The sequence below is a fragment of the Arachis hypogaea genome, chromosome 14 (assembly GCF_003086295.3).
Source record: "Arachis hypogaea cultivar Tifrunner chromosome 14, arahy.Tifrunner.gnm2.J5K5, whole genome shotgun sequence".
In the NCBI taxonomy this organism is placed as follows: domain Eukaryota; kingdom Viridiplantae; phylum Streptophyta; class Magnoliopsida; order Fabales; family Fabaceae; genus Arachis; species Arachis hypogaea.
Window position 1 is genome coordinate 83,817,409 of NC_092049.1, and position 11,206 is coordinate 83,828,614.

At 36.6% G+C, this 11,206-nt stretch overlaps 1 protein-coding gene across 4 annotated transcripts; it reads left to right on the plus strand.

Annotated features, from left to right (window-relative positions):
* Positions 1-537: 537 nt before the first annotated feature.
* On the plus strand, positions 538-10,649 carry LOC112742871 (pectin acetylesterase 5). 4 transcript variants are annotated; one of them, XM_025792109.3, is made up of 13 exons: positions 538-868; positions 966-1,048; positions 1,160-1,289; positions 2,022-2,101; positions 2,240-2,329; positions 3,496-3,620; positions 3,915-3,975; positions 4,107-4,160; positions 4,274-4,351; positions 4,436-4,541; positions 8,401-8,546; positions 9,598-9,699; positions 10,191-10,402. In XM_025792109.3, the coding sequence occupies exons 1-12, from the start codon at positions 643-645 to the stop codon at positions 9,649-9,651; spliced, it is 1,233 nt and encodes a 410-aa protein (XP_025647894.1). In that variant the 5' UTR covers positions 538-642; the 3' UTR covers positions 9,652-9,699; positions 10,191-10,402. The 4 variants fall into 4 exon arrangements, with proteins under 4 accessions (XP_025647894.1, XP_025647892.1, XP_025647893.1 ...); XM_025792107.3 differs by lacking the exon at positions 9,598-9,699 and having other exon boundaries at positions 10,191-10,649; XM_025792108.3 differs by lacking the exons at positions 4,107-4,160; positions 9,598-9,699 and having other exon boundaries at positions 554-868; positions 10,191-10,649.
* The last annotated feature ends 557 nt before the right edge of the window (positions 10,650-11,206 follow it).

Consider the following 11,206-nt stretch of genomic DNA (forward strand, 5'->3'; position numbering starts at 1 on the left):
ATTTAAGAATTTATTGCCGATCAATAAGTTGCTGCATATACAAACCAGTAAAATCTAAGACTTAGTTTGGTAAAATTTTTTAAAGAGGTGCTTGTGTTTTTAAAAAGCATAAATACCTCATTTTATATCAAAAAGTTCATGAATTTGTATTTGCAACTTTTAAAAGATAGGAGTACTTTTAAAAATAGTTCAGAAAAAACTTTTTAAAGTTGGCTTGTTCTTATTAAAATTAAAAAGTCTAATATAACCTCATTTATTAATTAATATTTATATTTAATTCTTATATTAATGATTATTATAATATTTTTAAATTTTAAAAACTATTTTACCAAATACATTTGTTGTTGTTTATGCTTATTAAAAGTTATTTTTAATTTAATTTATCAAACAGAAATACTACAATTTTTAAAAAGTTAATTTCTAAAAATTATTTTTTTTTGATAAATTTAAAAATTAATTTTTATAAGATATTTTTGAAAAATAAAAATATCATCAAACTATATTTAAAACTAATAAATCACTTTATACACCAACGAGTTATTTATTTATTTTTGTTTAACAGGCATTGACTTCTCGCTGCCACAATCAACTGAATTCCCAAACCAAACGGCAAACCAGGAAAACCAACTAAACCCAATCAATATGCCTTCACCTCCCTCATCCTTCGCAACCATTTCTCGTAACCGCACTGTCTTCTCTAGAAAATGGACCAACAAGGAATACGCAATCGCATTCACAAGCTTCTCCTTCACACTCATCCTCTTCTCCCTCACTCGCCGCCCCAACCTCCAAGAACCTTCTAGAATCTCTTCTTCCAATCACCTTGTTCCCTTGACCCTCCTCTCGAATGCCACCCAAAGAGGCGCACGTTCGTAACGTTAACGTTCCCACATCTTAGAATTACAACGCGTTCAACTTTCTCTCTTCATTGCGTAACTTGAATTTTTATTGTATTGCTTGTCCAGTTTGCTTGGATGGGAGTGCCCCTGGGTACCACTTTCAGAAGGGATTCGGGTCCGGATATCAAAATTGGCTACTTCACATTGAGGTTTCTTATTTTTATTTCTTTTATCTCTGTTTTTTTCTTTATGAATTTTGTTTTTTCTAAAAAAAGGAATGTTGATGTTGGTTCTGGCTGATTTTCAATTGTGGGGTTCAGGGAGGTGGGTGGTGTGAGTCGGTAGCTTCGTGTTATCAGCGAAAAATGACTGCGTTGGGTTCGTCCAAGCACATGGAAACAGAGGTTCCTTTCTCTGGAATATTAAGCTCTGACCCTTCTCAAAATCCTTGTAAGTTTTTCTATACTTTCAAGTAGTAGCATTTCAGTACTTCAGTCGCACTATGATAACTTCGTACTGTTACTGATTACTAATGTACAAATATCCTGATGTTTCTATATGGATACGGTGATGGTGATTATGGATATGGTGGCTAAAAAATTGTAACAACACTTTTTAAGTGTTGCTAAAATTAAAGTCACATTTATTTTTATATTTTGGTAACACTTTTATTTTTAAAAAATATTGTTAAATAGTAAATACTCTTTCAAGTGTTGGTAAAGTTCTATAGCCACTGTAGTCACCGTAACTACAAGCACAATAGCATGCGTCATATATATATTTTGTTTTAGTTTTGTAGTATTTGCAAGTTTTATTAATAAGGGATTTTAATTTTTCTGAACAATGTAAAACTCTTCTATGCTAACATCAAATCAGGTTTACCACGAACATAGAAGTGGTTTTTGTCCATGTCTTCAGGAACACCTGATCGGAATTTGGTGTTGCTGTGTATGTGCATAGAAATTAAACTCATATATGGATCATAAGCATCTGTTAAAGTTGTGTTCTTGTTTTGACATTTGATATTAATATAGGGCCTGTGGAGTATAGTAGGGAAAATATGGCCGTGGTTGCTGGATTTAGAGATTTTACCTCAAACCTGGCTTATTGTGTTTTAGGCTATGGATTTTTTATATTTTTAATAAGTGATGTTACTTAGTTTGATGTGTCAAATTTATTCAGATTTCTTTAACTGGAACAAGGTGAGGATACGCTATTGTGATGGTGCATCTTTTGCTGGCCACCAAGAAAGTGAGATTAAGGTTGACCTTTTCTTTTTTGACTTTAGGGGCTTTAGGTTTCTTTGGTATTAGTTGATGTTAGCTCTTAACCCTCTTGCATATCAAGATAAGATACTCATGTATTCGTTTTGTGAAAAAATAAATTATAATATATTGTAGGATGGAAATGGCTTGTTCTTCAGAGGCCAGATCATTTGGGAAGCTATTATGGATGAACTCTTATCAATTGGCATGTCTAAAGCAAAACAGGTGATACTTTCATTATGTGCCAGTTGGTGATTTGTTCTGCAGTTATTATCCTTAGTGGATGTTCACTTGAAAAGATTATCTATATCTGATGTGTGTGAAACATTTTAATACCTGGTATTATGCAAGTCTATGTAAGGAAAACAAAATGGGGGCAATGGGCCCTGTGATCGCCATTACAATTTTTTTTCTTAATTTTTTATTTTATTTTATATTTGTGTGTGTGTGTGTGTGTGTGTTTTTTTTTCCCGCGGGGGAAGGGGGGGGGGTGTTGATTATTCTAGAGAGAAAATTATGTAGGGTAATCACATTTTGGAAGGAAATTATTTTGTTGGGGGAAGTTTGTTACAAATAATGACGACATTTGTATACTTGTGAGATTGCGGAGAGGGGCTTTCAATCACATGCTCCATACCTGTTTTACTCTCTTTGGTTTCCAAGGAGTTCCCATGTGATTGGACATCAGAAATATAACAGGAGGTGAGCTTTGACAAAATTGTATGAGCCCACCCTATCATTTAAGGGGTACTAAAATCAATGCCTCAATCATCAAAATCTTGTTTAGAAATCAAGATGGGATGAACACTATTTAGATATCCCCCTGTTTTTGGTCATGAAGGTGTTACTGGCCCTACTGAAACTGGTCTGTCTGTACTAACCATTCCAATACCTTTCCTGGCTTGGTCAAGAATCACAATAGTCAGTAATAGTGTTCTTTAACTTTTTGTACCTTTCAGTTTGCTATCAAGTCTCATCACAGTGAAAGTTATATCTTGTCATATTTCTGTTGGGTTATAATTGTAGGAAATTTTGTTTTTTTCAACTATTGGTTGAGTTGCTTGATAGGAGACAGTTGTTGTAAGTGATAATTAAACTTACTTGGAGATAGACTGTATCTATATTATCATATCAAATAATTTCAATTGACTAATCAATAATCCTAGTATGAAATTGTACAGATGGTAATGTGGAAGCTTAGATTTTTTTTATTGCTGTTTCAAGTGAGGGAAAAAAATGCAGTTTAAATGTTCATTTATCTTCTATTTGACATTTAGATGCAATTTGCCCCAGAGAATATGCTTTGGCATAAACAGTTGTTGGTGAGTTTTGATGCATCAGACTTGCCCTATAACCTTCTATGTATTATGATAAATAGGCTACTTTTGCAGGCACTGCTTTCAGGATGCTCTGCTGGAGGGTTGGCAACTCTAATACATTGTGATGACTTCCGAAAATATTTTTCGAAAGACATAAATGTTAAATGTCTTGCTGATGCTGGGTTTTTCCTAGACGAGTAAGTTTGTATCCAGTATCTCATTTGCTTTTCTTGCCATGATATTTTCTGTTAAATTGAATGGTGCATGAGGTACCTCTAGCATACCGGGTGATATTTCTTCAGGACAGAAGTTTGTTACTGAAATATTTTAACATTTTCTTTTTAACTGCTACCAGAGGTTTATAAACTATGGACATGGTGCATTGACTACTTTTATGTACTTGTTTGTTGCACTTTATCCATCTTTCATGGTTTGTGCCACCACTTACTAATCAAAACAAATAGGTATAATCTTTATATTATAAATTTCAGGGAGGATGCTATTCGAAATAGGACAATGAGATCTTTCTATCATGACGTTGTTCAGCTTCAGGTAATGCATTCCTTGCTTAAATGGATGCATTGTCTTTAGATTATTGAGTTTGATGATCACATTTATAGATTGAAGAGAGAATTAATGTTTTCAACACTATCCTATATATTTTATCGCATAACACTTGCCAGGGTGTTGCAAAAAGTTTACACAAAGATTGCATTGCTAGAATTGAACCATTTAAGGTAGGTTTTCGGTTTCTCTAGCCTTTTTGCTGCACCCTCCTCTGTTATAAGTTACATTGTAAATTTTTTCATGTATTTCAGCTGAAACAACCAACTATTGATTTGTATTGCAGTGTCTTTTTCCATTAGAAATTGTTAAGAACATAAAGACTCCAGTGTTTTTTGTCCACCCTGCTTATGATTTTTGGCAGGTAAGTTTCTTCAGTAGGCTTTCATTATTTTCAGGTGTTTGTTATTTAACCTATTACATGCATCTTATGTTAAATTATATTTAGATACAAAATATTTTGGTACCTCATGGTTCAGACCCCCATGGTTACTGGAAAAGCTGCAGATTGAACATTCCCAATTGCAATGCTGATCAGTTTGATGTACTTCATGGTATGTATAATCCATCTTTCCAATTTTGACATCAATCTAGAATTGAAATTTTTATAATTTAGATTCTTTAGAATACTTCTATACACCTTCAATGGGATTACGTTTAGATGTTGGATTAAAATTGAACATATGATGATGACAATCCAACCCAAGCGAATGTAGTAGATTGTTAGCTTTAAGGATTAAGACCCCGAAGGGCTTTAGGCATATAGGCGCAAAAGGTTCAGGGACCATTTTGGAGTTAAGCAGAATCAGGAGTGAAGAAATTCAGTGGGTCCTCAAGTCCTAACTTGTGCAGAAATCAACTATTGAGAGCAAGGGAATGTGATGTTGGCATGTGGGTGTGCATATAGCACTTGTGTAATTGTTGTTAGGGGAAAGAGGGATATAAGGGGTAGAGAGTGAGGAAAGGAAAGGCAGGTTGAATTTGCTAATTGGCTTGGGAGAGTGGGGCTGCTATTTCCCTCGGTTGGTTGCTAATTCTCTTCTATTTTCTCTTCAATTGTAAGTTGAGATCTAGACTCATTAGTGTGAATAATACAATAATACTACTCCTTCTAGTCTGTGTTTGGTTTCTTACAAACTGGCATTAGAGCTCTCATTTTTGGGAGTTCTGTGAGCCTTCTTGCTGCCACTGCCATCGTGGAAAGGGTGGATAGCTTGGAGAGGAAGTTCGATGAGATGATGCGACTTGGGAAGGGTTGGCGACAAGGATGTTACCCTACTCAGAGGGCAACCAAAAGGGTGAACTCGGAGGACCAGTGGAATAGGGTCCAAGGCACTTGAGGGAGGAGGTTGACTCCACACATCACCTCCAAAGAGCACCGCGACTCTCACTCCCATCACCGAGAGGAGTGGCACTCCCCCCATTCCCGTGGAGGCCAAATGTTGTACTCATTGCCCTCATTGTCGGCAACACAAACAATATCGAAAGATGGAGTGCCAATTTTTGTTGGTGAGGACACATTAGGGTGGTTAGTGAAGATTGAATATTACTTTGTGGTAAAAAGCTTGAATATCTTGGCTACATCATATCCGATGAGGGGGCAGCTGCAGATTTGGAAAAGGTTGAAGCCATGTTAAGGGGATGAGAGGGTTCTTAGCTCTAATGCGGTATTATTGAAGATTTGTAAAAGGGTATGGTAAGATTGCATGGCCGCTGATACATTTGTTATAGAAGGACCAATTTCAGTGTGGTTTAGAGAAGCAACTTGCATTTGACAGGTTGAAGGAAGCCATGACAGCTAGACCTATCCTTGCCGTGTCTTTTATTAATGAGGAATTTGTAATCAAAACTGCTGCGTCAAGGAAAGGCTTGGAAGCTGTACTTTTGCAAGTAGGGAAACTCATGGCATACATGAGTCCTACATTATTTGACAGGGATCAGTTAAAATTAGTGTATGAATGAGAACTAATGGCAATAGTCCTCGAGGTTCAGAAGTGGAGGCACTAAACTTCTGGGTAGGAAACTTGTAGTACACTGATCAGAAAAGTTTGAAATTCTTCATTGACCAGTGATTAACATGGGATGAACAAAAGTGGATTGCAAGCTACTGGGTTTTGTTTTCAAAATTAAATACAAGCCTGGAGAGGACAATAGAGTGGCTGATGTACTCTCTTGGAAGGCTTATTTTGGTGCTATCTCTGCAGTCACCTTGTATCTGTGGGAAGCATTAGATGCTAAATTGCAGCATGATGTTAAGCTAAAGTCTATTATGCAAGAATTAATTCAAGGGAATATTTCCCATGATGGCTTTGGGCTCAAAGGTGGATGTTTGTACTATAAGGGAAGGCTGGTCTTACCCAATAATTCATCAAGCATTCTATGATTCTGCAAGAATTAGACAGTTCAATGTTAGGGGAATATTTTGGGTTTCTCAGAACATACAAAAGGATTTCTGCACTGCTATGGTAGGAGGGTATGCAAGGGGCCATCTAGAGGTTGATCTGAAGTTGTGATACGTGCAACTGGAACAAATATGAAACTCTATCTTCTACGGGTCTGCTGCAACCACTTCCCATTCCTTTACAAATTTGGGAAGACATTCCAGTGGATTTCATAGAAGGGCTTGACACTAGCTTTGTAGGGGTTGATAGGCTCACCAAATATTCCCACTTTCTTGGCTTCTCACACCCATAGAATTGTGGAATGGCATGGCAGATTTTGCATCCACAACCGTTTGGGGATGCTGTGTTGTAGAAATGGCGGTGGCCGCAATTCTGGCAATGCCATGCTGTTCCGCGCGTGAATGGAGGAAGTGGCCTGTCTGGGTGTAATATTTTTTGCATTTGAGGGTTATTTTGGTTATTTAGAAAATCCTAATAGCCAAGTTAAGTGCTGACATTCTCCCTTACATTTGCAGTTTTTTTGCATGTTTTTTGTGCATATACATGTATTGTCAGTCCATCCGCCATTTCCGCCTTTTTCCACAATGTCATACGGCATAATCCTGTGGCAGATTTTTGGCTCTCTTTCATGAGCCGCCATCCGCAATAAAAAATTATGCATACAAAGCAAAAGATGTGGCTTCCTTGTTCGTTTCGAGAGGTGGTTCAGCAGCATGGGTTCCCAAAGTTTATTGTCACTGATTGTGATAAGACACTTTTGAGTTCGTTCCGGTTGGGGTTGTTTAAGCAAGTATGAACTAAGCTAAAATACAGCTCTGCACCACCCTCAAACTGGTGGCCAAACCGAAAGGGTGAATAAGTTCTTCTAGACATGTTTACAGTGTTTTTGTGGGTATAAAACCCAGGCAGTGACCCAAACTTCTCTGCTGGGCAGAATTGTGGTTCAACATCACCTACAATGCTTTTGCTAAGAAAACTCAATTCAAGGCCGTATATGGAAGAGTCCCTTCCATTCTCCTCAGAAAGGGAGATAAACCCTCTGTGATAGAGGAAGTTAACGAAATGATGGTAGAAAGGGATGTTGTCCTGGATGAATGAAAGTGGCTGCTGACTCAGGCGCAAAACTGCATGAAGAATCGTAGGGTTGGGGTCAATCAGAAGAGTCAATCAGAAGCTTAATCCTATAGATTGGAGTCCCTTTCCACAAGAGTCAATCAGAAGCTTAATCCTTGGTTCTATGGCCCGTTTAGGGTTGGGGCAGTGGCACATAAGTTACAACTCCCTCACGGTGCAAGAATACACCATGTTTCATGTATCCTTGCTGAAAAATTGCATTGCTGAGAATGTCCACTGCCATCCCTTATCCAAAGATCATGCATAGAATTGGGAATTGCAAGTCTATCCTGCTGAAATTTTGGTAGTGTGGCAGAACACTCAGAGTGAGGTAGAGGTTCTAGTGAAATGGCAGAGCAGGCCAGAGTTTGAAAGTTCTTGGGAACTGGCAGCTGATATTAAACTCAGTTTCCCTGCAAGGAGGAAGTATTGTTAGCTTTAAGGATAAATACCGCAAAAGGCTGCATGTATTAGGCGCAAAACGTTCAGTGACAGTTTTGGAATTAAGCAGAATCAAGGAGTGGAAAAGTTGAGTGGGTCCTCAAGTCCTAACTAACTAGTGCAGAAATTGAGAGCAAGGGAATGCCATGCTGGCATGCGGGTGTACGCATATAGTGCTTGTGTAATTTCTGTTAGAAGAAAGAGGGATATAAGGGGTAGAGAGTGAGGATAGGGAAAAGTAAGCTGAATTTGGGAAGCCTGGAAGAGTGGGGCTGCTATAGTGCCCTGTTTCTCTTGGCTTGTTGCTATTTTTATTCTATTTTCTCTTCAACTTGAGCTGAAATCCAGACTCATCAGCATGAATAATACAATCGTACTACTACTTCTAGCCTGTGTGTTTGGTTTCTTACATAGACAACATATGAGCTTGAATGACTTGAAAAATTGTCACTTCCAGGTTTCCGTAAATCATTGCTGAAGAGACTCAACGAGTTCCAGCAACGAAAGGAGATTGGAATGTTCATAAATTCCTGCTTTATTCATTGCCAGACAGCGATGGGAGAGACATGGCACTCCCACAATTCCCCTAAAATAAATGATAAGGTAATTAAAGTTTGTGCTTCTCATATGTACTTTGGAGATCATAATTATTCAATTCAACTAACTGCATGAGTTTGAGTAAATTAACCCTTCTCCACTTTGCTTCAAGGTCATAGTCTAAAACTAATTGAGTAAATTGCGTCCCTTCCCCTAAGAAATGCTTCAATTACATTGTCCTCCCAGCTCCTTCTCTTGAGAGATGATATTCCACTACAATTAGTCCAGTTTAATGTGAATAAACCTCTCAGCGTTGCAGAGCAACTATGTGGGAGCACGAGGGATGGTTCTCTTTCTGCTCCTTATAACTCCTAGTATAAATGGTAGCTAGTTTTGGATATTGAACCAATGTTTTTGGTTAAATCCTGAAGTTGATAGTGGGTGTGTTCAAAGTTCAAATATTCATTTCATCTTCGAAGTCCCGAATTGAATAGACAGTAGGGAGTATTCAAAACTAACTGTGGAAGATAGACCACCCCTTAGAGGCTTTTACTCACTTCTCATTGCCGCTAAAGATTCATTCACATTAAAATTGATTAAAAGTTTACCACATCTCATCTTTCAAAAGAGGGAAGTGTAATTTTTAAAAAACAGGAGGGGGCTAAGCTTCCTTCATAAGATTGCCCAAATTAGCATGTTCTAGCTGTGATTTTGACAATTCCATTTAAACTCCAAATTGCAGTCCCAATATTATTGAGATGCTTGACTTAGGTAGTCAAGAAGTGATTAATTTTAATATTGTGGTTTTGTTAATGAATGTTTATTGCTATGAATTTTGACGTGTTCTGTATTCTTTACGGATGTATATTGATCTGTACATGTGTAAAAGATTTAAGGTTCATAAAGATGAGAAAATATAGGGATTAATTACGTTGACCTTCCTTGAAGTTAATTATTATTTTGCTCTTTTTGTTGGAGAAAGTACATAAATATGACATATGATAGATCACTTTAGCACCATCTACTTTATATACTCCCATCGCATACTTTATATACTGATACTTTGAAGACCTTCCTTTCCTTAAAAATTATACATAGCTAACCTACTTTATGAAAGTTCTTGTACAAAGTCACTGGAAATAAAAAAGCAGAGGAAACGGGTGTAATTTAATTTACCACAAGGGTATATATACCCTGCAAAGTGCTACCCTCTAGCGAAGTAAGTTTCCTGTAATATAGTTCTGTCAAATTAACATTAATGAATGCTTAGTAAGATATGATGCACATCCAGTTGGTTATGTAACTTGTATGTATATAGTGTATTCTATATCAATCAACCATGTTAGGTGTACACTAGATATCAGCTATGAAATCAGCTATCCGCTTATAATATATATTGGAATACAAAATATTCATTGAAAAGTAAAAATGATTTAAATAATAAATGTATTAATACACAAATATATAGAGACTGATTTTTGTGTGCACATAGCTTTTTCTATTCTTCTATAGTTCTATTGTTACATTTTTATTTATTTATTTATTGAATACTTACAGTTCAATTTTTGTTGTGACTTGAAATTTATGAATTACAACAAAGAATCAGCAAACTCCAACTCCACCATGTCTGGTTGACATGCTAGTTTTCTAATATTCACATCCCTAACCTAATTGTTCTCTTGGCTGCATATCATGTTGCTTCTGGAGCAGACAATTGCTGAAACTGTCGCTGATTGGTACTTTGACCGCAAAGTTCTCAAGCTAATTGACTGCCCTTATCCGTGCAATCCCACTTGCCGCAATATGGATTTCACCAGAAAATAACTATTTAACTTTTCCTTTTATCTTAATGTTTTCGTTTTTGGGATTTTTTTAAATAAATAAAATAAATATTTTAATTATTGTAATAGGTAATTTGGACAGGTTTTCTCGATTTTCGTAACATGGTTTATCTCATTTACAGTGTAAAGAAGATAAGTATAGCCGTATCTCATTTACACTATAAACGACATAAGGCACAAACTCAGGCACACGTGAGACACGTATCACGTGTGCACACATGTTATGACACAGACCTTATAGTAAACGAGATACGACTATACTTATCTCGTTTACACTGTAAATGAGATAAGGTTGGGGCGTGCCTATAAAAACAACTTGTTCATAGCACCACCTGGCCCACATCCCCATTAACCTTCATTTCTCCCTTTTTTCGAACGTTATGGTGTGTGTCGACGCACAGGATCTCGACATCAACTGCCTGAATGATAGTTGGCACATTGCAAAGCCACAACTCGGCAAGTGCAACGAATCGTATCAAGTAATACCACAGTGAGTGGGTTATCGTTCCCACGAGGATTAATGGACTGAGCAAGCAATGGTTAATTGATTATCTAGTCAGAAATTAAAACTTGAATTGTGATGAATTAAATACTAAAACAGAAACGGAAATAAAGGTTGTAGTAAATGAGTAGAAAAAGTGATATAAGTAAAATGTTTAGGTTTCAGAGATGCTAAGACTTTCAAGATAAATGCTTTTCACTTTATATCTTAATTATGCAAAGATGTATCTCACGGTGAACCTTAATTAACCAAATGTCAATTCCTTGGTGATTCAAGTTTTATTTAACCTAATTAATTACTAATTCTTTCGTCAATTATTTAAGAAAAGAGATTAAGCACGTTCACTGATTCAAAAATCACACAATTCTTATGCTTTAACCCTA

What these genes read in the sequence shown, in the direction of transcription:
- LOC112742871 (XM_025792107.3), top strand. Translation starts at nt 643, where the DNA reads ATGCCTTCACCTCCCTCATCCTTCGCAACCATTTCTCGTAACCGCACT. An exon ending in ATTGGCTACTTCACATTGAG is followed by an intron (nt 1,049 to 1,159) that starts GTTTCTTATTTT and finishes TGTGGGGTTCAG; the next exon opens with GGAGGTGGGTGGTGTGAGTC. An exon ending in CCCCTAAAATAAATGATAAG is followed by an intron (nt 8,547 to 10,190) that starts GTAATTAAAGTT and finishes CTTCTGGAGCAG; the next exon opens with ACAATTGCTGAAACTGTCGC.